This window comes from Prunus dulcis, chromosome 3 (genome assembly GCF_902201215.1).
Source record: "Prunus dulcis chromosome 3, ALMONDv2, whole genome shotgun sequence".
In the NCBI taxonomy this organism is placed as follows: Eukaryota; Viridiplantae; Streptophyta; class Magnoliopsida; order Rosales; family Rosaceae; genus Prunus; species Prunus dulcis.
Genome location: NC_047652.1, coordinates 16,089,104 through 16,102,005, shown reverse-complemented (window position 1 = coordinate 16,102,005; position 12,902 = coordinate 16,089,104). Strand labels below are relative to the sequence as shown.

The following is a 12,902-nucleotide window of genomic DNA, read 5'->3' as shown; positions in this document are numbered from 1 at the left end:
TGTCCTTTCTTGTCACATTTTATATATCATGCTTTCTAAACTTGAATGGTATTTGCTTCCAAGCAGAGGCTTCATCAAGAAATATAAAAAAACAATTAGCTCCCTAATCCCATTTATCCAGGTCAGAACCAATGACAAGCAATATTATATGTCAACACCCATATTAGCCCATGCCACATGATTCAATCAACTTCATAAGTAATGCAGAAAATAAATTATATGAGAGAGAGAGAGAGAGAGAGAGAGAGAGAGAGAGAGACCTTTCATTTGATTTTATGTGGTTTGAGAGAGACCTTTCATTTGATTTTATGTGGTTTGTGTCTCAAAGCTACTTCAAAACTTGATACCATTATTGTAAAAACACAAGAGTAAATAGGATGATAAATGCACCTGCATCACATCAACTAACTACAGTACTCCTTCACCTGCTAATATTAATTTCTCTACATCTACCCTATATATTTCACCTCTTCCTCCTGGAAACAATCCATCCTTCACTTCTGCTTCCTCCTTTCCTCAGTGTATTCTAAGAAGAAAAAAATGGGCAGAGTGACAAGCAGAGTTGCCTCTTTGTTCATATGGACTTTGGTTGCTGGGATGATATCCCAGAACTTGGTCATCCTTGTTATGTCCTCCACTGTTGAAGGCCAGAAGACCTACTACTCTCCAGACCCACATGCAGGAAGGCCCCCTGGAGGTCTCTCTGTCTTTCTCTCTTCTTCACAGAACACACACATTATTTCTGTTTTTTTTTCGTTCTTTTTTTCTTTCCGTTTCTGGCCCTAACACGTGCATTGTTTATCTGTTCAACAAACACATTTTGTCTGTACTTTATACATTTTTGTCCTTCAAGATTGATATTCTTGCAAAGTTGGTTGTTTCAGTTACCAGTTTAAAATATTACACTACAAGAACAAAATGCTACTCTTCTTACCTAAATATGTGAGTTCATCACAGTAAACATACATGTTTTGGGTTCAAATTGTAAAATATGGTTTATATCACAAACATCTAGCTAGCATATAGCAGAAACTGTGTCATAGCATGCATTAGGCTGATGATCAAGTCAGTAATACTGTAATATCTAACACGTCTTTTATTAATGCAGGTCCACACAGTACTCCTTCCAATCCACCATCACATGGTGACTCTCACAGACCCCCCTCTCATAGAAGCAACCACCCAACACCATCATCACCACCTTCCAACTGTGGCACCCCACCATATCACAACCCAACTCCATCACATGACCCTGGAACTCCATCCCGGCCATCAACACCCTCAACTCCTCCAAGTGGCGGTGGCTACTACAACTCTCCACCAACTTCAGGAGGCTACAGCCCCCCACAAACACCAGACATTTTAACCCCTCCCACACCAGACATTTTAACCCCTCCCACACCAGACGTTTTAACCCCTCCCACACCAGACATTGTTAGCCCCCCAATCCCATACATTGGAACCCCACCAACTGACCCAAACACTCCTAGTATTCCTACACCTCCTTTTCTTCCTGATCCCAACTCTCCACCGTTTACATGCATGTAAGTTCCAATTAATCACAAAACTGATCAGATATATACATATACGGTTATATTGTTCGGGTCATTGAAATACAATGCGGAGTGAACCCACAAGGGATCCCTAAGCTTATTTGAGGGATCCCTCAACTGAAGCTCTATGTGCGTGTATATAACTTCAATGCCATCTCTAAGTCAAAAAATTATTACCATGTTTTGCAGCTACTGGAGGAACCATCCCACAGTGATATGGGGTCTGTTAGGCTGGTGGGGAACTTTGGGCCATGCATTTGGAGTGACTAGCCTTCCAGGGTTTGGCTCAAGCACCATGAGCTTGCAGCAAGCGCTTTCCAATACACATACTGATGGGCTTGGTGAACTATACAGACAAGGAACTGCTGCCTTGCTGAATTCCATGGTTGATAACAGGTTCCATTTCACAACCAAGCAAGTCAGGGACAGCTTTGTGGGAGCTCTGGGATCAAACAAAGCTGCAGCATCTCAAGCCCGTGTGTTCAAGCTGGCCAATGAAGGAAAACTCAAGTCTAGAGCCTGATCTCAATCACATCATCATCTGCTTTCATTTCATTTCACAGTTTATCATGACTACGAGTTCTTTACCTATATCAAAGACTATTTCAGAGTGTGTTTTGTTCTAGAAATTTGTGTTCTTTAGTGCCCAATTATATTTAAAATGCTACAGCATTTTAAGATGGATACTGGGTTTACATTAATTTAATGCTTAGCTTATGTTGTTTTAGTTTTAAATAAGATTCGGGATTTCATTGAACCATATCTCATGCAGCATGTATGTCCAGCATAAAAGAAGCAACAGTAATACAACAACCAAAAAATCCCAAATTTGGGACACTTAATTAATGTGAAAGTAACATAAAAATTAAAACCACTGTACTATCTTTACAGGTCATATTGCATGATCGCATGGTGCAAAGTTATTATAATAAAAGGTCAGTTTGTGCCACTGGTCTTGTAAATCGAGTGCATTAAATTTTCTAGCATGGCAGTTGCATGTTGCAGAAAAGCAAAAAATACAAGGCCCACCGTCTTAAATCTTCAATATTGACTATCTCTACATTGTAAATCAGTTGAAAAATGCAAACACAAGGACAGACATTATACACACAAAAACAAACTTTCATGAGCTAGGCGAATGACAAAGACAATGTGGTAGATAATTGAAATTGAGTTAAAGGCATGCCCCAGACAAACTCAATCAGGAAAACACAGCCCAGTTTCTTAAATGTACTTAATAGTACAATCAAGCATTAAACATAATAATAAATGGATACCAACCTAACCAACAAATATTAAATATAGGAAAAATATTTAAACAACTTTTTTGAGAAATTAGTGAGATTGAAAAATAATAATTGAGAAATAATGGTAATTATAATTCAAACAACTTTTTTGGACGGGATGAGAAAATTTATGTGAAAGTATGCATCTTCAGTACTTGAGATGGTTGAATCTGTCAATCTAATGACCACAATTGTGTTCGCATACAATATGAATTCGCTCCGTAGAAAAATCCTTGTATGAAAAGGGATGGGATGAGACTATGAGTAAAGAGGGGGCGACAGATGAGTCTACAATTCAAAATGTGTAGCAATGATTTTATGATAGCAGTTGAATATTCATCCATTGTCCAACCTAGAATGTGTTTGAAGGTTAGTTTTTAATCTTAGGGGACAAGGCAACTTGCCATCTTCTATTTACTTAAAGTATTGTGCTTCTGATATTTGTCTTGTGCAACCCACAGACAGACGCCTGTCCCAAGATGCGCCTATTCACATTGCCTACTGGTAAACTTCAGAAGACCTTTTGATGCCTCATTATATTAACATGGACACGATGATACAAGGTTATACATGTTCCCTCAGTACAACAAGCATTAATTGCAACATGCACCTCAAAATTTTCAAGGCAACAATTTCCTAAAAATCAACACTCAGAAAATATAAAAGTAAATATGAGATAAGATGAATGTTAGTATGTTAGTTTCAGGTAAATATACCAAATGCAAGGCCAAAATGAAAAGAGTAAGCTTAAAAAGAGCTCAGTTCTCCAAGAAGAACAAGAAACAGATGGTGTCTCTGTCTCTGTCTAAAGAATGAAAATGTTGGAACCCATGCAAAGATTATTGAACAGTAAACTACTTTTCTAATTCTTTCTTCCTTCAACATCATGTGAAATAGGAAGATTGGTTTACAGTTGAATTCTTTCCTTTTTAGGGACAGAAAGTTTACCTAACATCTGATTTACATCCATCATATACTCTTGAGCATGCACCCTTCAAGCTTATCTAGTACTTCAGCCAGCTCAATACAGCTTTTTCTTTAAGGAGAGCCAATTGATTTCTAAATGATGCAAAAGAACAATTCTATATGTGTTTTTCAAATCCATTCCCTCAAAATGGAGAGTGAAATACATTTAAATTACTTCAGATTCTGGGCTGGATCCACCAAACTGGTCAAGGCAGAGGAAGGGAGAATTTGAGAAGCAGTTACCTCATATGAGATTCAAACCATATAAACATCCTGTCAGAGTGCAAGCTAGTCATTTCATGGTATGCAAATGCCAGATTTAACTCCTCCTGAATGTAATGGGCCAGATGCTTGTCTGGGAAAATAATTTTACTCTCTCTGACAGCTTCTTTCCAACGTGTTCTACGCCCATCATTCTTCATATATCCATTCTCATCGATAAAACCCTTGTGCCGGAAGAGTTCAAATAGCTTAGCAGAAACAGACAGATCAAGACCTGGGATTCTATCAGCTAAGAGATGTGGCGACAAGGGGAACTCCTTGCATTCAATCTCTGCAACCTCAACCCCTTTATTTCTTAAAATTTCCATATACTCATCTATCTTTTGCTTCCTTAATATATCCTTCGGCATGTGCATGAAAAGGGTAGGGGGATAGCTCTCTTTTATATCCATTTTATCAAACTTCCCTTCAGCAATCATAATTGTAATACTAGTGAACTTCAACACAGTGGCAAGCACAGAAACAAAGTATCCCCCGGAAGAGGCCCCCATAGCAACAAGAGGAAGCTTTTCAAGCTTGTTCTTCTTAACCCACCATTTGATAATATCTTTAACAATAATTATCTCTTCCCCAAGAGTCCAGCATATCCCTGCACTTGATATAGTAAGGACAGCAAACTTTCGAGCAAGTGCATGAAGAGCAATTAGTCTTTCTTCTGGCAAACCAATGCAGTTAGGACAGTGAGTAGACTTATCCCAAAAGTGAGCAGCTCTACCATTGCAACCATGAGCAAGAAAAAGAACTGCTTTAGGCGAATCTGGTATTTGCCATATTACATCAGTTCCATTTCGAAACTCTAAGGTTGGTGAAAGTTGCACCAGTGACTTAAAGCTATGCCACTTTTCCTTTGGAAGTTCAAGTAATGAACTGGGCATTTGATCATTGTTGCCAACTGACAATATGAAAATGAGAAGAAACACTGTAAGAGACACTACCACAAGTCCAGCCAAACGGTTTTGAGGCCCATTCCATGCCTTCGATCTGTTTCCGCGGTTCAACATTACTGAAAACAAAATTTAGCAAAAACATTGGCTGAGAATATATACGAAATCCATTGTAATTGAAATTTCTTTTTCCATAAACCCCATTTAGTTACTGAGGATACTAGATTAAATTTTTTTAGTCCCATCTTGTTGATCTTGATTTAACTGTTCAATACCTGAGAATACAAAGACTGCAATAACCTGAGCCAAACTCAAAAATCCAGCATCAAAGCATTTTAAACAAATGTAAAATTTAAATTTCACAACAGAAAAAGTCTCAATTTGGGGACTTCTGCCAGACAAAATCTCTAGGCTTGATTTCAATGGTTATGCAATGCTCGTATTTACATAACCATTTTATGAACATTTACAACCTGTGTCCAAGTTTTCTGTCAACTCTGAAATATCCCATCCATTTTTGTAAAGCTAGAAAGGTATAATCTAAGATATCTAATTGATTGCATACACATTTCAGAATAATCTAGCCTAACACCGCAGCGGATTTAATAATCACTTCTAAGCATATCAAAGGTACAATCTTTGAGAAGGAATTGCTGCCTTTTAACCTTGGCTAGTAAGAAAATGCAGGGGAAAACAGAGAACTTCGTTTTGAATCAAGCCGAGCACACAACAGTTAACATACAATTTTTTTCTAAAACTTTATTTTCCTATGCTTTCTCGGAAACCAAACAATTTATACGAAAATGCACTAATTCAGAATGCAAACAGCTAAAAAATACCTGTAAGAACTCTGGATCCAGTTCTGGAAGTGAGCTGTTAGATTGCTGAGCTCTGAGAATTTGCTGCGGTTTCTTCAGTTGCAGTCGCCATGTTGTAGAAGACGCCGTTAATACACGAGCGTTACTGAATGTGACGCTTGAAAGGGGTTTTGGGCCCGGCCCGCTTGAGCTCAGCCCATGACGGCCTGGGATCGTTTCAATTATTATTCAAACTATATCATTTAAAATTAAATTAAATTAAATTAAATTACTACTATTAAGAAAACATATCTGGAATGACTCTTATAAGTAATGCTTAAGAAATTTTCGAGTGTAGTCAGACACCCTGATACTATTTACTGTGCTTTTTTATTTGTTTATTTTTTTATAAGAAGGCGAGAGTCGAATTCTTGTTGTAAGTATGAGAATATAATTTTAGTGAAATTACAATCTCGAACTCTAAAACATTAAGCTTAATTAGAGAAGAAGAGGTTTTGGAAGTTAAACCGCAAAAACTCATTACATTTGGCTATCCATACGAAGGCTGTATCAGTCTGGTAGTGTTGATGAGACATGGACTACCATGAGTCGAACTCTTGGAATCGTAAAAGGGGTAATTGGCTTCTCGTTGATCCTTTTTGTGGAGAGGCTATTAATTAATTTATATTATAATACATGAATTTAAATAACATTACATAACGATATAACTGTCACAACCAAATATTTATTTTTCTCAAAACAAGCAAGGGTCATTGTGGGCAATATACAAATAGGTTGATGATTCTTTTTTCTTTTTTTCCCAAAGTTAGAAAGGGAATTCTCATACACACTGTCAAAATGTCATGAAATTTTAAATATAAAACTACTGGTCTACAAGTCAATACTATTTTCGGTGATTCAAACTCAAGAAATTGAGGAATCCAAGGGCAACCATAATTGAACATAAAAGTTTCTTGAATGTTGATGGGTCCCTTTCTACGTGACACTGCTATGATTGGATGAGTGAATTTAATAGAGTATATTATAATTATGAATTTAGGTGTGTGGGTCTCTCTCACTTGTAAATCACAAACAACAATCTTAGACCATCTCCAACTACGGGGAGAAAACTGAAAATTTGACATTTTAGTTCAAATTCCATCCCCAACCCACGTATTTGAACGTGAAAATTTAGGCCATGCAATATCTTAGGCGGAATTTCAGTTTGAATATTGCATGGATTGGTAATTTTATGGAGCCCAACATGCCAGCAATCAAGGCCACGTAAAGGAAATACATAGCTTGCCCTACGTTGCAGCAAATTGTTGCCCACTCCTTTTCTAGCTCCTGACGAGCGGCTGAAGGAAATGCAAGAGTCGTTGACTTGAGGTTAATGTTTCAATTTTTCTTTCTAAAAATTCCAAAGGCTATATATGATCAATTGTCAGGATCATTTTTACGCAATCTCGGTTGGAAAATTTCACATTCAACTGCTGAATTAAATCCAACGTTGAAAATAATTTTTATAGTTAATTTAAATCAGATCTAATTTCAAATAATTTTGTAATTGTCATGTATCTTAATTGTAATTGTCGTTTATTTTAATATGTTTTTATTTTTAAGTGAAAATATTTATGTTTTAGATTTTAGATTTTTTTTAGGTTAAAATTAAATCATGAATGTTGAAACAAAAATAATGTCAAGAAAAATTAACGTCAAAACAAAAATGAAGGTTAACCATTTTTAAACAATTTAATAAAGTTTTGGACTCAAATTATGAGTCTACATAGTTGGAGGAAAAAACAATTTGAGTCCATACAATATATGAATAGTTGTATTTTGAAGGGTAGAATTTTGAGTTTAGCTTCAACATGGTTCGAGATGGTCTTACGAGTACTTAAATTCAGTGGCCCAACCATCCTCAACTATTCTTTTTTTTGGTAAATACTATGAGGTGTCCCCACACCTGAAGAGTGGGATTAATCTCCGCTCGGGGATTGGCTTGACCCTGGCCACAAAGTGTTTCCAACGAGTTTCGAACCCCTACCATTAAGGCACCAGATAGCTCGTCAACTAGAGATGGCAATTTACCAATCGCACCACACCTTGTGGTTATCCTCAACTCTTCTTTTGTCCGAATATAAAATGCATTAAAGAAAGCAAGATGGCCACAACACATAAAACATAAAGTCCCAAACCTAAATTGGGTAGTACAACCGACCAAAGACAATAAACCTAACAATTGTTCTATATGAACCAACCACCATATATCACATTTTCATTTGATACAAGCAATATTGAAGAGGGGAATCGAATCTAAGACCTCATGTGTATGAGTAAATACTCTTCTCAAATACATGGGTAATAGTTGTAACGATACAAATCCCTTCCCATCACCATTTTACACCTTTTTTTTTTATCTATAAAAATAATATTAAGGAGAAGAGGAATTTAAGGCAGGATCACGTATTCATAGATAAACCCTCTTAAATACTTGAACTACAAATTAATTATTAATTAAATATTAATCAATTATAAAAATAAAATTGAACTCAGAAATGTGTAACATTGCAATTCAAGGCGTATTTTGCCATGACAAAGAAAGGAAAAAGAAAAGAAAAAAGGCTCTATCACCTTATATTGGCATAAGATGACTACGAAAATTGAAGATCAGAAGCATGCTCAAAAGCAAAACATCAGCAAAAAGGGACATCCACAATGTGAAATTGGCTAATTCATTTGTGATCAGGATTGAATTGCCCAATTCTACAGACGTTGACAATGACATTTGAACATCTCTCAGTTACTGAATCAACCTCATAGGTCTAGTTAATTGGAGCATTCTTATGGGTTGTCAAATCATGTTGGTTGTTTTGGAAGAGTAATTTTACAGTTGCCTTTTTCATATTCCTTAACGGCCATCATCTTTCTACAATGGTAGTTGGGTTGATATCTATATGCTCATAAACATTTTTCTAGAAGCTAGTTGTAATTTTCATTAAAAATTCAAGTGCTTCATGAAAAAGTATTTGGCATTGTTTTTTAAAAGCATTTGTATGAGTCGTAAGCATTTTTTAAAGTTTTTTTTTTTTTTTTAAATTATCAAAAACTATCAGAAACGCCTTTAGTTGTCAAAAAGTGTTTGCAATCCGAATTTAGAAAGTGATTTTTCTCTCACTCATGCAAGTCGTCATCCTGATCATTGGAAAATTGTTTCAACATTTGTTGATGGTATGAAAAGTTCCATGTCTTCTTTTTCTTATGGGAATGTGGGGTCATGTCTATTGGGGGAGAAAGGGTTGAGGGATTCTCTCTTTAACTTTTCAGGGCCAAATGGTTATCCCTTCCCTTCCCAACTCTTTGTTGTTTTGACAGCATCTTTGTTGTTTTGACAGCACAGGTAAAATAGCAACTGCGGAGAGTATCTTCAGATGCATTAAAACGAAATGTGGGATTGGGCAAAACTTAGCTTTCTCTCACTGGAAAAAGAAAAAGACCATTCATGAGCACAACCCCATCTTCCCCAACCAACCCCACCAGGAGCACACCCTTCTTCAGAACCGTTTGGAAATTGGAACTATTTGATTGATGGGTAAAGCAAAGGTCCCTGTTTTTCTTCCATCTCTCACAGACAACCACAATAGTTCACTTGAATGAACAAAATATTTCAGGACTTTTAATTATTCCAAACCTGTGGCTCAAACCCAAGAAAAGTGCCCAAACTTCAGAACTTCAAAATTTTATTTCTTAGATTTCTCCAAACACAGACCTCCCTGTTAAAGTTGTAAGAACAAAACTTAATTTAATTTCCTTCTAATTATCATGGCAACAAAAAAAAAAAAAAAAAAAAAAACAAAAAACCCATTGAAGGACGGTTTGCATGGCCTTCTTGTTAGTCTCCATGGAAGCAAACATGAAGAACCCACTAGTTTTCGTGGATAATTTGGTTTAAATTTGTTGAATCTGGGAGAGAACGAAAAGCTTGGACCTTTGTTTCTCTGGAATAATAATTCAGTCGATAGCAGCTATGGGGTTTGTGACTATGTGAGGGTGTGAAGATGGAGAATGACTTTCATGTGAAAGGAATAGCACTTTTTGTTATTTTCAGCCAATGACATAATGATATGTGAAATAATTTGTTCACGTGTCATTGTGTTATTGGCTGAAAAGAGCAAAACAGTATTATCTCTATTACAAGTAAGTTTTTTTTTGTGAAAATGAAGAGATAATGAAAAACATTTTTTTATAAAAAAAAAATAGTGAAATTTGCTAAAATAACTTTTTTTTCTTCACAACTTCTATTCTTAAATAGACCCCTTGTATTAGAGCAACTCCACCCATTTGCCCTTAGCAATGGCAAGGGGGGAGATAGGGCAGCCACTATTCACAGTGGGTGCCCTTGCAAATAGTATTTTGTGTTTCCACCCATTGTCATGGCTAAGGGCAATTACTATTCATTTTTTTGTTTTTTCCTCCTATTTTTTAATGAAAATAATTAATTTGGGTAATATTTTCAGATAAGATTTCCGGGTTTCTACGTGTCAAGACTATTCATAATTAGATAAAATTTCCGGATAAGATTTTTGGATTCAAATTTCGGATGAATTTCAAAATTCAAATTTCAGATAAATTTTTGGGTTCAAATTTCGAATGAATTTCAAATTTCAGATAAATTTGGGTTCAAATTTCGGATGAATTTCAAATTTTAGATAAGATTTTCATCCAATAAAATCAAGCCACGTGGCATGTCTATCTTGCCAAAATTTTCTATAAAACCAGAGGCTCAGCTCAGACCCCGGAATTTTTTCACAAAATTCGGCATGAATTTTTTTCCACATATGAAAAATTTTCATCTCAGTGCCGGACACAGGACAATGACAAATTTGGAGCCAAGCCTCACACAAGGAAACATCTTCTATGGTGCTCCAAGCCCCTCCGGTTTCGATAGAAGAAGCCATAAAAATATGAAATCAAAATACTAGATGAAAAAGAGGAAAATGTTGAGTAAAGAGTTAATAATAGTAGAAATATAATGAAATGTAGGAGGATTGGTGTTGAAAGTGAAGGGTATTGATAGGTATTTATAGAAAAAAAATCAAAATTTTTTAGAATTTTAAAAAAAAATTTACGATTTTTTTTCATATTTTTATTGCCCAAAAAAATCTCAACCGTAGGATGGATTCGGAGATGCTGATCGGAGGGCTGGGGAGGCGACACGTGGCAATTTCCCGTTGGAGCTGGCGTCGCTGGAATGCACGCGCCAACGGTAAAAAAATTTGAACCAGCGCGCGCTGACGTCATCGACCGCGGGCTGGAGCTCGGGCTCGTCTCGCCTTCGGACTGGCCCGAGTTGGTGGGTCCCACACCCCCTCGGGCTTGGGCTAGGAGGTGGAACAACTTTTTTTTTTTTCCCCCCTCTCCTCGGGCTGGGCCCTGCCGCTGGAATGGCTCTTAAAGAAGCACTATAGGAACAATAAAGAGATATTGTATGGAGTTGTGAAGAATGACTATTTTAGCACAACCCAAGTAAAAATATATGATATTTTACACATGGCATCATGTGCTTTGATCAAAATAATAGGTCTCACACATGCCGCATCATTGTAGTTAATAGATTATTTAACGGAGTTAATGGTAAGGAGCAAAATGAGACACAAAATATTGGTGGGTCACTTCAAATTTCAAGGACAATATGAAATTTGACTATAGTTTCAAAGACAATATGAGATTTGACCATAATTTTAAAGAGCATTAGAGTAACTAAACCTAATACACATAAGGCTTAAAAGAAAGATACAACCCCTTTGCAGAACTTATTGATTTATGCACACAAACATAGATGTTTTGTTAGCTGTGTTTTTATAAAAAATAATTGTAAATGTTTTATGTTCATGTTTGATGATCAAGATAGATGGAAAGGTAAATACACTTGTCATGAAGATAGATGGAAAGGTAAATACACTTGTCATGAAGGCATGGGTAGTTTTATTCCCTTCAGTCCCAGAAAAACTTGTGTGTGATTGCTTCTTCCAAGGTACTAATTTATTCAAATTTTAACACACAATTGGGTTGAATTTTTACCTCACTTAAAATGCAAACTTTTTTGTAACATGGATTGCACTGTTTTGCTATCTCCGATCAATAATGCAATGATATATGAAAAAGTTATTCCACGTATCATTGCACTATTGACAGGAGATAGCAAAAAGTATTATCTCTATTGCATCAAAGTCTCTATAATTAAAATGACATGTGCCTCAATTTAACAAGTGTAATTATATTTGACACATACTAATTTGTTTGTCGATAAGCAAAAATAATAATATTGTGGTACATGAAATTGCAAGGTTGAGTGGAATTTGTACTTTCGTTAACCTCACGATAGAGCAGCTAAATTTTTTATATTGATGAGGAATTCCGAGCTTCTATATTTACGTATTGTGCATTTATCCGCATTTCGCTATATCTCAACCATCCTAATAATTTAACCACTTAAGACATGCCAGTCATCAAGCTTGGAATTTCCTTTTTTAACTGACGTTAACAATTATGCCATCAGTTTCGTGCTTTTGAATGTCTTTACATGGCATGAGCGTATTTCTCCTGTTGTTCATCATACATCCTTCTCCATTCTTTATATCAGTGGAAGTTCAATGAAGTATCTCCCATGATTGCAAGAATTTTAACTCCAGTCAGGTAAAACTATTTTTTTCATTGCACATATTTTCTCCCCTTCCTCTTTTGATTGAAAGATATCAAAACATGATTTTTTTTTTTTTTTACTTATCATTGGAGGAAGAAGAAGGGACTCAATTAAAGTTAAAATTCAGGAATCATATAAACTTTCATTGGTGTTGATGCGAAAAAATGGTTCGGGCTTTTTCTGGCTCAACTTCGTGATGTTGGGCCTTAGGTATGCTTTGGGCCTCGGTGGGGCGAGTGATTTGCAAGATAATGAACTCTCGGTAAGACCTTAGGGTACCAGTTTGGTACCGCCGAATGCTCTCCGATACTTGAGTAAATACGGATTTCGTAAGCTTAAACTGATAGATCAATAAGCAGTATGCCGTAGGTTCTGATTACCTCTATTTTGGGGAATTGTGTTTCTTTTATAAACCTTGGGAGGTGTGCAAG

At 36.1% G+C, this 12,902-nt stretch overlaps 2 protein-coding genes across 3 annotated transcripts; one reads left to right on the top strand and one right to left on the bottom strand.

Annotated features, from left to right (window-relative positions):
* Nucleotides 1–485: 485 nt before the first annotated feature.
* On the top strand, nucleotides 486–2,280 carry LOC117621394 (protodermal factor 1). The gene is made up of 3 exons (XM_034351836.1): nucleotides 486–697; nucleotides 1,109–1,544; nucleotides 1,743–2,280. Exons 1-3 carry the CDS (start codon nucleotides 541–543, stop codon nucleotides 2,074–2,076), a joined length of 927 nt encoding a protein of 308 aa, XP_034207727.1. The 5' UTR covers nucleotides 486–540; the 3' UTR covers nucleotides 2,077–2,280.
* A 124-nt stretch (nucleotides 2,281–2,404) lies between these two features.
* LOC117621393 lies at nucleotides 2,405–5,924 on the bottom strand. Of its 2 annotated transcripts, XR_004584914.1 has the most exons (3): nucleotides 5,811–5,924; nucleotides 3,788–5,090; nucleotides 2,405–3,071 (listed from the first exon to the last, which is right to left on the bottom strand). XR_004584914.1 is itself a non-coding variant. In XM_034351835.1 (2 exons), exon 2 carries the CDS (start codon nucleotides 5,086–5,088, stop codon nucleotides 4,045–4,047), a length of 1,044 nt encoding a protein of 347 aa, XP_034207726.1. In that variant the 5' UTR covers nucleotides 5,089–5,090; nucleotides 5,811–5,924; the 3' UTR covers nucleotides 3,614–4,044. The 2 variants fall into 2 exon arrangements, 1 of the variants encoding a protein (XP_034207726.1); XM_034351835.1 differs by lacking the exon at nucleotides 2,405–3,071 and having other exon boundaries at nucleotides 3,614–5,090.
* Between the last annotated feature and the right edge of the window lie 6,978 nt (nucleotides 5,925–12,902).

Excerpts from the sequence above, each read along its gene's own strand:
- LOC117621394 (XM_034351836.1), top strand. The coding sequence starts at position 541 with ATGGGCAGAGTGACAAGCAGAGTTGCCTCTTTGTTCATATGGACTTTG. Across the intron at positions 698-1,108 it reads TGCAGGAAGGCCCCCTGGAG|GTCCACACAGTACTCCTTCC; the intron begins GTCTCTCTGTCT and ends TTATTAATGCAG. Across the intron at positions 1,545-1,742 it reads TCTCCACCGTTTACATGCAT|CTACTGGAGGAACCATCCCA; the intron begins GTAAGTTCCAAT and ends CATGTTTTGCAG.
- LOC117621393 (XM_034351835.1), bottom strand. The coding sequence starts at position 5,088 with ATGTTGAACCGCGGAAACAGATCGAAGGCATGGAATGGGCCTCAAAAC.